The 13,824-nt window shown below is 43.1% G+C and overlaps 1 protein-coding gene across 23 annotated transcripts in view; it reads left to right on the top strand.

Annotated features, from left to right (window-relative positions):
- LTBP1 (latent transforming growth factor beta binding protein 1) overlaps positions 1-13,824 on the top strand; it is a 446,431-nt gene that overhangs the window by 426,091 nt on the left and 6,516 nt on the right. For all 23 annotated transcript variants that reach the window (XM_024242216.2, XM_024242210.2, XM_063713730.1 and 20 more), the window contains one exon: positions 10,200-10,322. In XM_024242216.2, the coding sequence (XP_024097984.1) occupies positions 10,200-10,322 (123 nt within the window). The remainder of the gene's footprint in view (positions 1-10,199; positions 10,323-13,824) is intronic.

The raw sequence follows: 13,824 nt of genomic DNA, 5'->3' as shown, positions 1-13,824 counted from the left end.
GTAATTGTTTTGCTCAGCATCAGTAGCCACTACCTTAAGAAAGAAGCAGATTACAAAACATTAGCTCATTGGGAGGGCTTCTGACACAACAAAGCCTTCTTTATGCTTCTTTCTGGGCTTCAAGTCTCAGTGGCAGGCTGAGCTGTTGTGAACAGTTGTGCTGGTTGTGCACTGCTCAATTCAAGAAAATACTAGGTTGGTGCAAAAGTAATTCAGGTTTTTGCCATTGCTTTTTTTTTTTTTTTTTCCCCCCCAAGACAGAGTCTCATTCTGTTGCCCAGGCTGGAGTGCAGTGGCGCAATCTCGGCTCACTGCAAGCTCTGCCTCCCAGGTTCAAGATTCTCCTGCCTCAGCCTCCCAAGGAGCTGGGACTACAGGTGCCTGCCACCACGCCCAGCTAATTTTTTGTATTTTTATTAGAGACAGGGTTTCACCTTGTTAGCCAGGATGGTCTCAATCTCCTGACCTTGTGATCCGCCCACCTTGGCCTCCCAAAGTGCTGGGATTACAGCAGTGAGCCACCGTGCCCGGCCCTGCCATTACTTTTAATGCATTCATGTAGTAATCTGTGAGCCCCTTCCAAAGAAATCACTGCCAGAAGCAGAAGTTACTAGGACTGTATCTGATAGTGAACAGATCTAGAGGAGAAGGAAAGAGGAGGGTCATCTGAGATTGAAGTAAATGGCAGAATACAAAGAAATCATAAAACAGAATCAGGATTTCAAAATAGTACATCTTTTACTTTGCAGTGATGTCTTACTTCCTGTTATTGAATGGAATACATTTTCATGACTAGTCATTGACTATGTTTAGTGTTCTTTTCATATTACATTGATTATCTAGAACTTGCTCTTCCAATAATGATAATGGATAGTGGTATATGTTTGTTATTCAGAACGTTGAGATCTGAACTTCTGAATATTAAGAGAGTTTTAAATATTAGAACAGCTTTCTCTGCTATGAAGCTTTAAAAAAATAAGCAAGATTAAAATACGTTAAAACACAATTTTCTTTATAATTTAATAGCTTATTACTTTTAGTAAAAGAAAACAAAATTTATCCTGGCTTGACCTTTGGAATATCATAAAATTTCTGTAAACTTCAGTTTCCTCAGCAAAATAATACATGGGAAGATTAGATGGCAACGCTTACAGTTTGTTAAATTACATGTTTGTCATCATTCTGAAAATATCTAGATGGGCACCACCTGAAGGTAACAGCGTCATCTAGTGGTGATTACCTTATATTACAGCCACAGGTTTCAAAGACAAATTGTCTTTCCAAGAGTTTTGCAGCCCATGATAAGAATGTTTTCTGCTCAGGCGGGATGCAGTGGCTCACACCTGTAATCCTAGCACTTTGGGAGATCAAAGCGGGTGGATGACCTGAGGTCAGGAGTTTGAGACCAGCCTGGCCAACATGGTGTAACCCTGTTTCTACTAAAAAAATACAAAAAAAAAAAAAAATTAGCTGGGCGTGATGGCACACGCCTCCTGAGGCAAGAGAATCACTTGAACCCAGGAGGCAGAGGCTGCCGTGAGCTGAGATCACGCCATTGCACTCTAGCTTGGGGGACAAGAGCGAAACTCCGTCTTTAAAAAAAAAAAAAAAAAGAATATTTTCTGTTTAAAATCATAGAATATGCAAGCTAGAAAGGACCTTCGAGATCATCTAGTCTTATTGCCTCATTTTGCCAGTTAAAGTTAGTTGAATTCCAGAGTTAACATATTAAATATTTTCCCCTCCTGTATTTTTTGTTTCTCCTGACTTTTTAAAAATTGCAGTGAACTTCACACAACATGAAATTAAGCACTCTAAACTGAACAATTTAGTGGCATTTACTACATTGACGATGTAATGCAACCTCCCCTTTATTCTTAAGCACATGCTTAGTTCCTGTTTTTAAACAATTCTTACTTGGTTAATGAAGAAAAAAAAGTTCTTTGTATGTATAACTTAAAAAAAATTTTCAACTTGTCAGATTGTTGCTTCAGAGTGGTATTTAAAGAGCAGGAAAGGGGAAATGAAGTGGTTTACCTGTCCTTGTCCTTGCAGCTGAAAAAATATGAAGTAGATCAGTTTGGAAATTTAACATGTTGAATACTCTTTTCATTTGCCTCTTTGTTTATTGTGTTGTTCAGTCTTGTCTCTTATCAATTTTAGAAGCCTCATTCCTGATTTCCTCTGAAATTGCCTGGATGTAAGAGTTAATATATTTCCTATGCCCCAGATACATTGGTAACCATTATTTTAAGGTTATTGTGTGTGGCATAATTTAATACTATTACAATAGTATAAATGTTTGAATCCAGGTTTTAAAATGCAAAGGAACCACTATTTTTTTGGCGTTTCTACCCAACAAATCTCTTTTTTCATTTTGTCTTGCTAAATAAACAGCAGTCTGTTGGGAAACTCTGGGAGTAACTAAAATGAGAAGGGTAACATTAGGTGAAGGTTGGGAGTGGGGAGAACGTGGTTGGTCTATGGCCCGTGAGTCTCCTTAGAGTATTAACATTTACAGGAGTCCCACAGAATATAAACCTTGCCAAGACTTTAGACTTCATTACTTCCCTGTCCTCGACAAGTACAATTTAATTGAACATTAAGCAATTTGATCTCTTTCACCTAATAAATCGAGCAAATTCAATAAACATAAATCCTGCTAATGATGGAGCTGCCCCTGGTGGAGCTGAGCTCATCAGCATTCATGGTTATTACTCTCCCTGGAATTTTAGTCACAAATGCTTATTGCTGAACTAAGTGCTTACCTGATGCTTAAAGTCTAGGGAGTGTGTTTAATAATTTTTTTCCCAGGGTTTCAAAAGGACAGCTGGGGAGTAGAAAGAACATGGTTTGGCAAATAGACCACTTTAGGTTCAAATCCCTCACCTGACCTTGGGCAAGGCAAGTTATGCTATTAAAAAGTGTAGTTTTCTTATTGGAAACAAAAGGAGCTAATTACAATTATTTTGTAGAATTCTGAGTTTTAAATGAAGCAGTGTATGCAAAAGTAGTGTCTGGTGCATAGGAACTTAATAGCGCATGTTAGCTAACTCTCCTGTTTTTAATTGTTCGGTAGCCTGCATCTATAGCAGTTAGCTCCCTACTGCTTTCTTTCTTTTTTTTTTTTGAGACAGAGTCTCGCTGTGTTGCCCAGGCTGGAGTGCAGTGGTGCAATCTCAGTTCACTGCAACCTCCGCCTCCCAAGTTCAAGCAATTCTCCTGTCTCAGCCTCCCAGGTAGCTGGGACTATAGGTGCACGCCACCACACCCAGCTAATTTTTGTATTTTTGGTAGAGACAGCGTTTCACCATATTGTTCAGGCTGCTCTCGAACTCCTGACTGCAGATGATCTACCCGCCTCGGCCTCCCAGAATGCTGGGATTATAGGTGTGAGCCACGGTGCCCAGCTTAGCTTCCCTAATGCTTTCTTATCTATTATACATGCTTATGACTCTCTCTGAGTTACCTTCCTTCCTCTTCTACCTGGTTAACCTCCTGGCTACAGATGGTGTTTTCAAGCTGAAGCCTTTCCCAGCTCTTCCAGGATGACTTTAGTCATTGTATCTGTGATCCTGATAAGTTATTGCCTGTGCCCTGATTGACTATCGTCACATCTTTCCATACTCTCAAGCCCCACCCTGTCCGTAATATTCTCAGCCTTTGGTTATAGGAGTGCATCAGCCAGTCAGTCACCGAATGAAGCAATGAATGAATCACTTTTAATAGAGTTAAGGTAAAGAGTACCTTAATTCCGTGCAATAAATGGAGAAACTAAGGCTCAAAGAAATGTGTCCAGACCAAGGAACTAAGAAGTGGAGAAAAAAGGACTGGAACCCGTTTTTGGATTCCAAGTGTTTGCAGCGTATCCAATTTTGCGTCACAATGCCACATATTTTAGTTTCAGGAAAGGAGTGTTGCTGCCTATTCACCAGAGACTGTAAGCAGTAATGTGTTCCAGGATAAAGAGCAGGACAGACACCCAGGCAGACGTCCAGTCTCACAGTATTGTGGCAATACCCACGGAGGTCTCTCTTCCACCGTTCTTTACTGGTACAGAGTGGAATGTTCCGTAAATGGCCAACATTTTTCTAATTTCATAGCTTTTGCTGATTTCATTTAAAGAAAAGTGCCCATTGGCCGGGCGCAGTGGCTCATGCCTGTAATCCCAGCACTTTGGGAGGCTGAGGAAGGCAGATCACGAGGTCAGGAGCTCAAGACCAGCCTGGCCAACATAGTGAAACCCCGTCTCTACTAAAAATACAAAATTAGCCGGGCATGGTGGCGCACATCTGTAGTCCCAGCTACTTGGGAGGCTGAGGCAGGAAAATCACTCGAACCTGGGAAGTGGAGATTGCAGTGAGCCGAGATTGCACCACTGTACTCCACCCTGGGTGACAGAGCGAGACTCCGTCTCGGGGGGAAAAAAAAAAAGAAAAGTATCTATTATAATGCTGGCTTATCAGTCACTGGAGGAGACATTTCATTCTCTTTATCTCCTCCCTCTGTTTCCTAGTTGTGTGTTTTAAACACCATTGTCATTAATCCATGTTTAAACCTGTAAGAAAAATACCTGGTCTAGAAATTGTAATAGCATGTGACCTACTTTTCTGTTTCTTTTTCTCTTTTTTTTTCCTTTTCTTTTTTCTTTTTTTTTTTTTTTTTTTAGATAGGGTCTCACTCTGCTCAGGCTGGAGTGCAGTGGCACGATCACAGCTCACTGCAGCCTGGACTTACCTGGGCTCAGATGATCCTCTAGCCTCAGTGTGCCGCTATGCCTGGCTAATTTTTCAATATTTTTTTGTAGAGACGGAGTTTCACCATGTTGCCCAGGCTGGTCTCAAACTCCTGGGCTCAAGTGATCTGCCCACCTCAGCCTCCCAAAGTGCTGGGATTACAGGTGTGAGCCACTGCGCCCAGCCCTGACCTGTTTTTCTTAATGCATGAGAATTGGTCCTTGTTTCTCTTATATTTAAAAATAACACAGTTCAAACTTCAGAGCATTGCATTTTTAGCCCTGATGTGTGCAAAACGAAATTGCAACCTCTCTACCATTTCTAAAAACAGCTGAATTTAATTTGCCTCAGTCAGAACTAAAACTTTACCTCCTGGTCTCCTCACATGCCAGGGTAGCATTGTGACATGTGACTGTCCAGACTGCCCTGCACATGTGTCTGTCATCAAGAATGGATATTTCTTATAGTAAGGATATGGTAATGTTCCTTCCATTGCTGCCAACAGCAGGGGCCCCACACCCACAGGCTCCAGGGGATAATTTTTAAACCTTTTCTTTTTTCAATTTAAGATGAAAAGCAACAGCATTTGTCATATGAATCAGCCATGCCAGGGAAATTAGTGTGATCAATGGCCTGGATCTTGTTTAGACCACTTAGCGACGGCGTCCCATAGCATCCCTTGTGTATCTTTCATAGCTTTGATCAAGAGCTAAGCATTTACACTTGGAGCATGGGGAATGCAGTGGGTCGGGGAGGGTCTTTGAGGTGTGACTGTTTCCATTTCCTGTTCATTTCACATTGGTATTTGGCTAGATTCCAGATGGACACATTGTATGGGGTCTCAAATGGGATTGCCTCCAAAGTGCACCTCTCAGGGCAAGCCCTGCTAAGCAAAAACTTTTCCTCTGCACCAAGCCCCAGACAAGGAGGTGACTATTGTTCTTGATGCACATAAGTCAAGGGTGTTTTGGAGAAAGAGAAAGATTCTAAGGACAGAAAATGTGTTCATCTCCACATGTTGAGCTGGATGAAGTAGCAGCCAAGAGTTTCTTGTGGGAAGTTATGGAAATAGTTCAGGGATCTGCTATTCTTGGGCTCTGTACTCTCAGCCAACCACAGTTCATGCAGTCCCCCAAGCTGGACTGTAGCAGTGACCTAGTCAACGAGATAACCAACGCCAAGCACCTCCAAGCTACAGTGGGTTCTACTTGTGGCTTGGGGTGCCCAGAGGCCCAGCACATGCTAGAAATTTGCCTGTACAGAGATCCTAAAGAGGATGACTTGCCCAAGACATTAAAATAGTTCCTGATATTTCCGTTGCTTTCCTGAAAGATGGTGAAATCCACTTCTATAAACCTACTCTCTTCTATTAACTTATTCTCTATGCAAGACATTTCTGATTTAGGCCTATATTAAAAATTCTTGGACATCAGTTTTTCCCTTGCACTTTGAGTTCTGATGATCTAATGTTAAAATGTACTATTGTTCATATTCATACTTTATCACTGCGCAACCAAGTAATTAAATTTACCGAGGCAGGCAACAGTTTTGTGCCTTGTTTGAGAGGAAGTCTAGGAAGACTTCTCTATTTACTGAGCTAGTTTCCCTCTACCTATTTAAAAACTCCAAATAGTCTTGAAACGAGATTTAAAAACACCTGTGGACCGTTCTTCCATTTTTCTTTACTGCACAATTATTTGCCTGTTGATCACTGCTATTACATTTTGTTAACATTAAAATGTAAATCACTCACTCATTATAATACTGTCTTTAAAAAAAATCTTCATTTATTTCCAAATGTTCACTAGGGACTTAGTGATGTCACCCACAAGAAAAAATTGGATTCTCCATTTTCTTGGTGCTTCAAATTTTTAAAATAGTTTCACAACATTATCTCATTTTTTTACATGTCAGTAACACAGATGTAGACAAACAAGAATTCTTGTTCCTGTGTTACAGATGTGGAAACTGAGGCTTTCCCAAAACTGCTAAGCTGGGAAGTAAGTGGTGCAATCAGGACTTGAGCCCCAGCTTCCACCTCCAAAGCCCATGTTCTTCCCATTACCCCACGATCCTGGCCAAGAATCAGGGCAGATGTGCATGATCGGAAGGGTGGCGTGGATGGATTAGGACAGACCTGTGCAGGCTCCCAGAGAAATAACTCAAAATACATTTCCTGGTGATGATGGGACTTTAGCACATCTTCAGATACAAAAGAGAAGACATGGTGCAGAAAGGATGTTTTGATCACTGACCAAAACTGTCTTGGAGCTTGGAATGTGAATATGTTAGAGAAAGGTGAAGCAGCAAAGGGCAACACGCTCTAGCATTTTAAGAGGAAAAAACGCATGGCAGGGGAAGAAAGGAAAAGAAGGAGGACGTGGACTATCCCAGAAGTACCTCCCCCAACCCATTACCCTCCACTGCCCACTTCCCTAGCCTTGGGCTAGTCAGAAGACTTCTTTAGGAACCATTTGGTAGTCCCAAAAAACAACTTAGTTTTCTTTCTTGATGCCTTTGGGTATGTGCTTTTAAAAATTAATCAAACATTCTGCAACATAATTCCTACGTACCTATTTAGTTTCAGTTCAGGTCCACCTTTTGCAGGGAGCTGTTCCTAAACATTGCATAGGAACAGGAGCCTGCCCTTCCTCTTCACCCTCACCTTCAGTCCTTTCCTCTGGCGTTGCTGTAGAGTGACAGCTTAGAGACTCAAGCCCATCTAATTTCTTTGGTGGAGGAAGCATGCCTAGGGGAGTGCACTGGATTGAAGGTGGCTGCCCTGGCCAGCCCCTGATCATGGCATTCGACATCCCTGGACCTCAAGTCTCAGCAAGGCTTCTCTGACAGCCAACAGGCATCAGCAGGATGCTCAGTCACCTCTGGATTTCGCTTTATAAAATAAGTACCTTGGCCAAGCACGGCAGCTCACACCTGTAATCCCAGCACTTAGGGAGGCCAAGGTGGTAGGATCGCTTGAGCCTAGAAGTTGAGACCAGCTTGGGCAACATAGTGAGCCCCTGTCTCTATAAAAAATAACAAAAATTAGCCAGGTTTGGTAGCTCATGCCTATAGTTCTAACTACTCAGGAGGCCGAGGTGAAAGGATCGCTTGAGCCCACGAGTTTGAGGCTGCAGTGGACCACGATACCAAAATGGTGCCACTGCATTCCAGCATGGGTGGTAGAGCGAGACCCTTTTTTTTTTTTTTTTTTTGAGACGGAGTCTTGCTCTGTCATGCAGACTGGAGTGCAGTGGCACAATCTCGGCTCGGCTCACTGCAACCTCTGCCTCCTAGGTTCAAACGATTCTCCTGCCTCAGCCCCCTGAGTAGCTGGGACTATAGGTACGCGCCACCATGCCCAGCTAATTTTGTATTTTTAGTAGAGACAGGGTTTCACCATGTTGGCCAGGATGGTCTCCATCTCTTGACCTCGTGATCCACCCACCTTGGCCTGAGGCATGAGCCACCGTGCCCGGCCGACCCTTTCTTTAAAAATAAGTACTAGAATTAATTCATTTTTCACATCTCCTCCAGATCACAACTGCGGCTTCAATATAAAATATGGAACGAGTCTCTCTTTCAGATGTACAACAAATGTATATAAAAAATAATGGGAGAAGATGACCTCAGCTCTTGAAACTTGTAAACATTTCAGCAATCTTGCTCTCGCAAAGAAATCCTTAATTCTGCGTTTTCAAACTTTAAGCAGAACTGACAGCCATTTGTGCTCTCTCTGTTTAAAGTAGTTGTTTTCTTTTGAGTCAAGAATCTTTTTCCAGGTTCGGCTATTTCCTTAATGAAATTAATATTTCACACAGAATGGTTTGATGCAAAAGTGCTGGGACGTCTGGAGTCTGGATGTTGTTCCTGGAATGCTTCCACATAAGGAGAATTTTAGACAGGGGCAGCCAGAATCCTCCCCTATCCAGTGGTTCAAGGTCTTTTCTGGCCTTACACTTGCTTTGGGCAGTTCTCAGAATGTGTGTGTGCACGTGTGCACACCTTTGATTCATCACCCTCATTCCTCCAGTCATTTAAGTAGGAGCTGATAAAAGAAAGCCTTCAGGGTTCACAGTATTGCCTTGATGGGTTTTTTGTTTTTTGTTTTTTTTTTTTTGGATATTGCAAGAATAAACACAATAGAGGAAAATTCCAGGCAAGTGTGGCCATCTGGACAGGCCCCACTCATGTCCATCTGGTCCTGGGGCCTGTAGCCTGCCTGCACCTCACAGTCCTAACAGAGCTGTTGACATCTGTGGAGCCCCAGAATTTCACCAACTGCTAGATGTATCTTTGGAAAGTGTATTTTGTGGAACATACTCAGAACATGAGGCTGTCCTTTCTACAGCTTTCCTCCCTAGACCTTCTCAATAACTCTGTTCTTAAATGTAGACAAGAGCCTGGGATCATGAAAAGCGTTGAAACCTCAGTAACCCCAGGACAAATGGAGAACCGAAATCCCGTGCACTGGTGGGTCCTTGGGGGAGGAGTAAAGGGGAGTCTAGAAGTCAGGGAGCCATGGGGCTGACCCAGTGTGGAACGGCAATATGGCCTCAGGAAGTGAAAACCACAGATGGGTCTAGCTGGGGTACAGAGATGGTGAGGACAGGAATTCCAAAGGAGCTGAGATCATTGCAGGAGAGACAAATGTGAAAACTGTGCACTCTGGAGCTTCATTTCTGACTTCAAGTCAGGTTCTGCCACATGGCAGCTGTCATGTAACCTCTCTGTGCTTTTGTTTCCTCACTGGTAAAATGGAGATGGTAGAACCTCTTCATAGGATGGTGTGAGTGTTTTAGTGCATTGATGTGTGTTAAGTGCTTAGAACAGTATCTGGCACAGAGCAAGCATTATATGACTGGTAGCTGTTGTTATTACCACTGCCACGGCTGTTCTTATTATCGTGATTATTATGACTCTCAGCATAGCTATAATGCTATCCATAGAGACTGTAGAGTTATAATAGTGGCTACTAATTTAAGCAGCATCCTTGCCTGGTGCTGTATCATTTTTGGACACCAGAGATATATTTATTCCTGTCTCTAGAGAGCGAAAAAGCACCTGTCTGTCAGAATGACTACTTTCTACTTTAAAAATGTTTTTGATGATAACTCTTGATGGGTTTAGGTAAAGCCATCCTTCCAAAAGGCCTGAAGCAATCTCAGATGGCTCCATTTTTTCAGCCCTTTACTGCTCTGGGATGTGGTCCACCCACTGTTAAGCTAATATTTTTGATCTGCAGTTTGGAACCTTAATTATGCTCTACAGCAGTCATTGTACATGGATGTATAAAATTCCCATCAGAAGATATTCAGACACTTTCCAGGCTCAGTGGTACGCAGGAGATGGAGACACACGTGGAAGGGTGTGCTGGCAGATTCCTGCTGCTCTGAGCTGCGAGGGGTGGGGCAGGTGCCAGCTAACAGTGATGGGGCCTGATGTTGCTTGTCCACTCCTTAGATGACTATGCTCAGCTGTGTAACATCCCCGTGACGGGACGCCGGCAGCCATATGGACGGGATGCCTTGGTTGACTTCAGTGAACAGTATGCTCCAGAAACCGATCCCTACTTCATCCAAGACCGTAAGCAAAATAACCTTGTTCCTTTGATACTAAGTTGTGGTTGAAGATTAATCAGTGGTCCTCAAAATGTAATGGCAACTTGTTAGCAATGCAGCATTTCTGGTCCCACCCCAGACCTGCTGGTCAGAAAGTCTAGGGTGGGACCCAGCCATCTTTGTTTCACAAGGGCAGTCCTTCTGCACGGGTGAGTCTAAGAACCACTGCATCATTCGTGAGCCGAGATCACACCACTGCACTCCAACCTGGGCAACAGAGCGAGACCCTATCTCAAAACAAAACAAACAAAAAGAACCATTGCGTTTGATGAATAGTCTTGCTGGTGGGGGTACTGTTATATTTCTTTTTCTTAAAGTTTTTAGATGGAGTCTCGCTCTGTCACCCAGGCTGGAAGAACCATCTCAGCTCACTGCAACCTCCACCTCCCGGGTTCAAGTGATTCTCCTGCCTCAGCCTCCCGAGTAGCTGGGATTGCAGGCGCACACCACCACACCCAGCTAAATTTTGTATTGTTAGTAGAGACTGGGTTTCACCATGTTTGGTCTTGAACTCCTGACCTTGTAATCCACCCGTTTTGGCCTCCCAAAGTGCTGGGATTACAGGGATGAGTCACCATGCCCAGCCTATCATTATAATTTCTATAACAAAATCATTTCTTTTCTCTTTAAGTGGTGGACTAGTTTGAGGGCCAAGGTTTCCATAAGAGCCCAGTTGCATTGCAGCCTTTTTTTTCCTACAGGGAAATGCAAATGTTAACTGTACAAGTTGATCATTATTGTAAGTGTTTTAGAGTAGGAGGTAAGAAAAGAATTGCCGTTTCGGTCAGAAATGACTTTTTAAAATACATTGGTGAGGGGATTTATGGAGTAAGAAATAACGTGTGCCAACTTTTCCTGGATTAGTGAGCACAGCTTTCATGGGGGAAGTGGGAGTGTGTATCTGCAAATTTTGATCCCCTTTAGAACGTAAATGCTGTGTGAGGAAGCCTACAAACACACAAGCTCAATTCAGACTTTTCAAATACAGACAATTTGAAGTCTGAAACAGCAGGAGGTCCACAATGAAATATTAGTAGATAGTCTCACTTCAAGAACAAGAACAGGACAACGCCCATTTCGAGAGCCTCATCCACAGCTCACAGAGGGGCCGTCCTCACATGTGTAGCTTCACCACAAATTTTTTTTCTTTTTGAGATAGGGTCTCGCTCTGTTGCCCAGGCTGGAGTGCAGTGCCATGATCACAGCTGATTGCAACTCTGCCTCCTGGGCTCAAGCGATCCTCCCACCCCAGTCTCCCGAGTAGCTGGGACTACAGGCATGCGCCACTATGCGCGGCTAATTTTTGTATTTTTTCCGTAGAGATAGGGGGTTTCACCATGTTGTCCAGGCTGGTCTCGAACTCCTGGACTCGAGCGATTCACCCGCCTCGGCCTCCCAAAGTGCTTACAGGTGTGAGCCACCATGCCTGGCCTGCACCACATTTTTAAGATAGGTAATTGCTGGAGTTTGACTTAGGACTTTAGAGAAAAATGCAGTGAAGCTTTTTTTCTGTCCTGGGCCCTGTCACCTGTGCACAAAGCGTCCTAGCCAGGACCTAGTTCTGGGGCAACAGCATGAGATTTCTAGTTGAATTTAGGAGCTATTTCAGTTCTGCATCAAGAGCTTTTTTTTTTTTTCCTTCCCTTCTCTTTCTCTTTTCTGTTTCTCTCCCTTCTTCATTCCCTCCTTGTCCTCCCTTCCCCCCCCCCCTTTTTTTTTGAAGGATGTAGTGTGTTGATCATCTGGTAGAATTTAAAATGTTTTAAAATGTCCATGATAAGAACATTCTATTAATCCAGCTAGGCTGATTAACACACACCTGTGTAACTCCCACACAGGTCAGGAGCAGTGCCAGCCTCCAGAAGGCCCCTGGCGCCCTTTCCCACCCCCTTTCCTAGGGTAACCACTATCCTGACTCCTAACACCATAGATGAACAACACTCTTTCTTTTCATCCACAGCACATAACCATGCAGCTCTTTATGAAATGGACCAGAATGCACTCACAGCTACAAGACTGTGCACTTAGGTTTTGATGCTTCTCTGTATATGTTACGGGTCAGTAAACGTTTACTTAAGAAAAAAGGAAGGGAGAAGAATTATTAAGGTTGAAAGAAAGCCCAGCTTGCCCCATAAATCAGGAATACCAGGTTAAGTCTATATGCAACTCTGACAATCCCGTGGCTTACAGCTTTCCTCCCTAGACCTCCTCAATAACTCTGTTCTTAGATGTAAGCAAGAGCCTGGGATCATGAAAAGCATTGAAACCTCAGTAACCCCAGGACAAATGGAGAACCAAAATCCCAGGCACTGATGGGTCCTGAGAGTCTACAAGTCAGAAGCCTCTATGGCATTATAGTTTGGATTCCAGGAATTTTCATGTTGAAATGTCTGGCTTATGTACCTTCTTTTTAATACTGGCATTGCTTTAAAGCTTTTTTTAATTTACTACACATGTTAAGAAATAAACATGTTGGTGTCACATCAATCTCCTATTTAGCAACATAGGAAATTGAGATGCAGTTCCAAGACCTCCAGCTTGGACGATGTAATGGCCTTTACATTTCTTACAAGTTGCAGAGAAATATTTCCCCCTTCCCAGCCAGTTTTCTGACCTCCAGCAAGGGCTTTTGGAGCCTGCTGCAAAAATGATCGTGTTGGGTAGATAGTAACATAGACGGAGGCTGAGTGAGGTTTCTTATCGCCTTTATGGTTCACCATCTCTGTTACCTTTAGGGAGAGCAGTACTTCTAAAACTGGAATTTACTTGAGCAGAGAATAGGCAAACTTTTTTTCTGTAAAGGGCCAGGTAGTACATTTTCTTTTTCTTTTTTGAGACGGAGTCTATAGGCTGGAGTGCAATGGTGCAATCTTGGCTCACTGCAACCTCCACTTCCTGGGTTCAAGTGATTGTCCTACCTCAGCCTCCTGAGTAGCCCTGGGATTATAGGCATGCACCACTATGCCCGACTAATTTTTGCATTTTTAGTAGAGATGGAGTTTCACCGTGTTGGCCAGGGTGGTCTTGAACTCCTAACCTTGTGATCCACCTGCCTCGGCCTCCCAAAGTGCTGGGATTAAAGGTGTGAGACACCACACCCAGCCTAGATGGTAAAATTTGTAGGCTTTGCAGGTCATGTGGTTTCTGTTGTAGGTATTCAACTCTGCTGTAGTTTCACAAAAGCAGCCCTAGATAGCACAGCAGCAAATGGGTGTGGCTGTGTGTATTTACAAAAATAGGTAGCAGGCCAGATTCGGACCAGAGACTGTAGTGTCCTGACCTGTTTTAGAGTCCTGCAGAAGTATTTTGGGGAGCCTGCCTGATGTGTGGGGAGTTTCAAGTTTTACTTTTTATGTTTTAATTTCTGTAATAATAAAAAATGTATTAGCTATGAAGTAAAAATCATTTTGCTGTGATACGTGGGATCTGAAAATATTGTCATAGATTAAGTCTTTGTTTTGTGTAAG

Source organism: Pongo abelii, chromosome 12 (assembly GCF_028885655.2).
Source record: "Pongo abelii isolate AG06213 chromosome 12, NHGRI_mPonAbe1-v2.0_pri, whole genome shotgun sequence".
In the NCBI taxonomy this organism is placed as follows: Eukaryota; Metazoa; Chordata; class Mammalia; order Primates; family Hominidae; genus Pongo; species Pongo abelii.
This window is presented reverse-complemented; position numbering and strand designations above follow the sequence as displayed.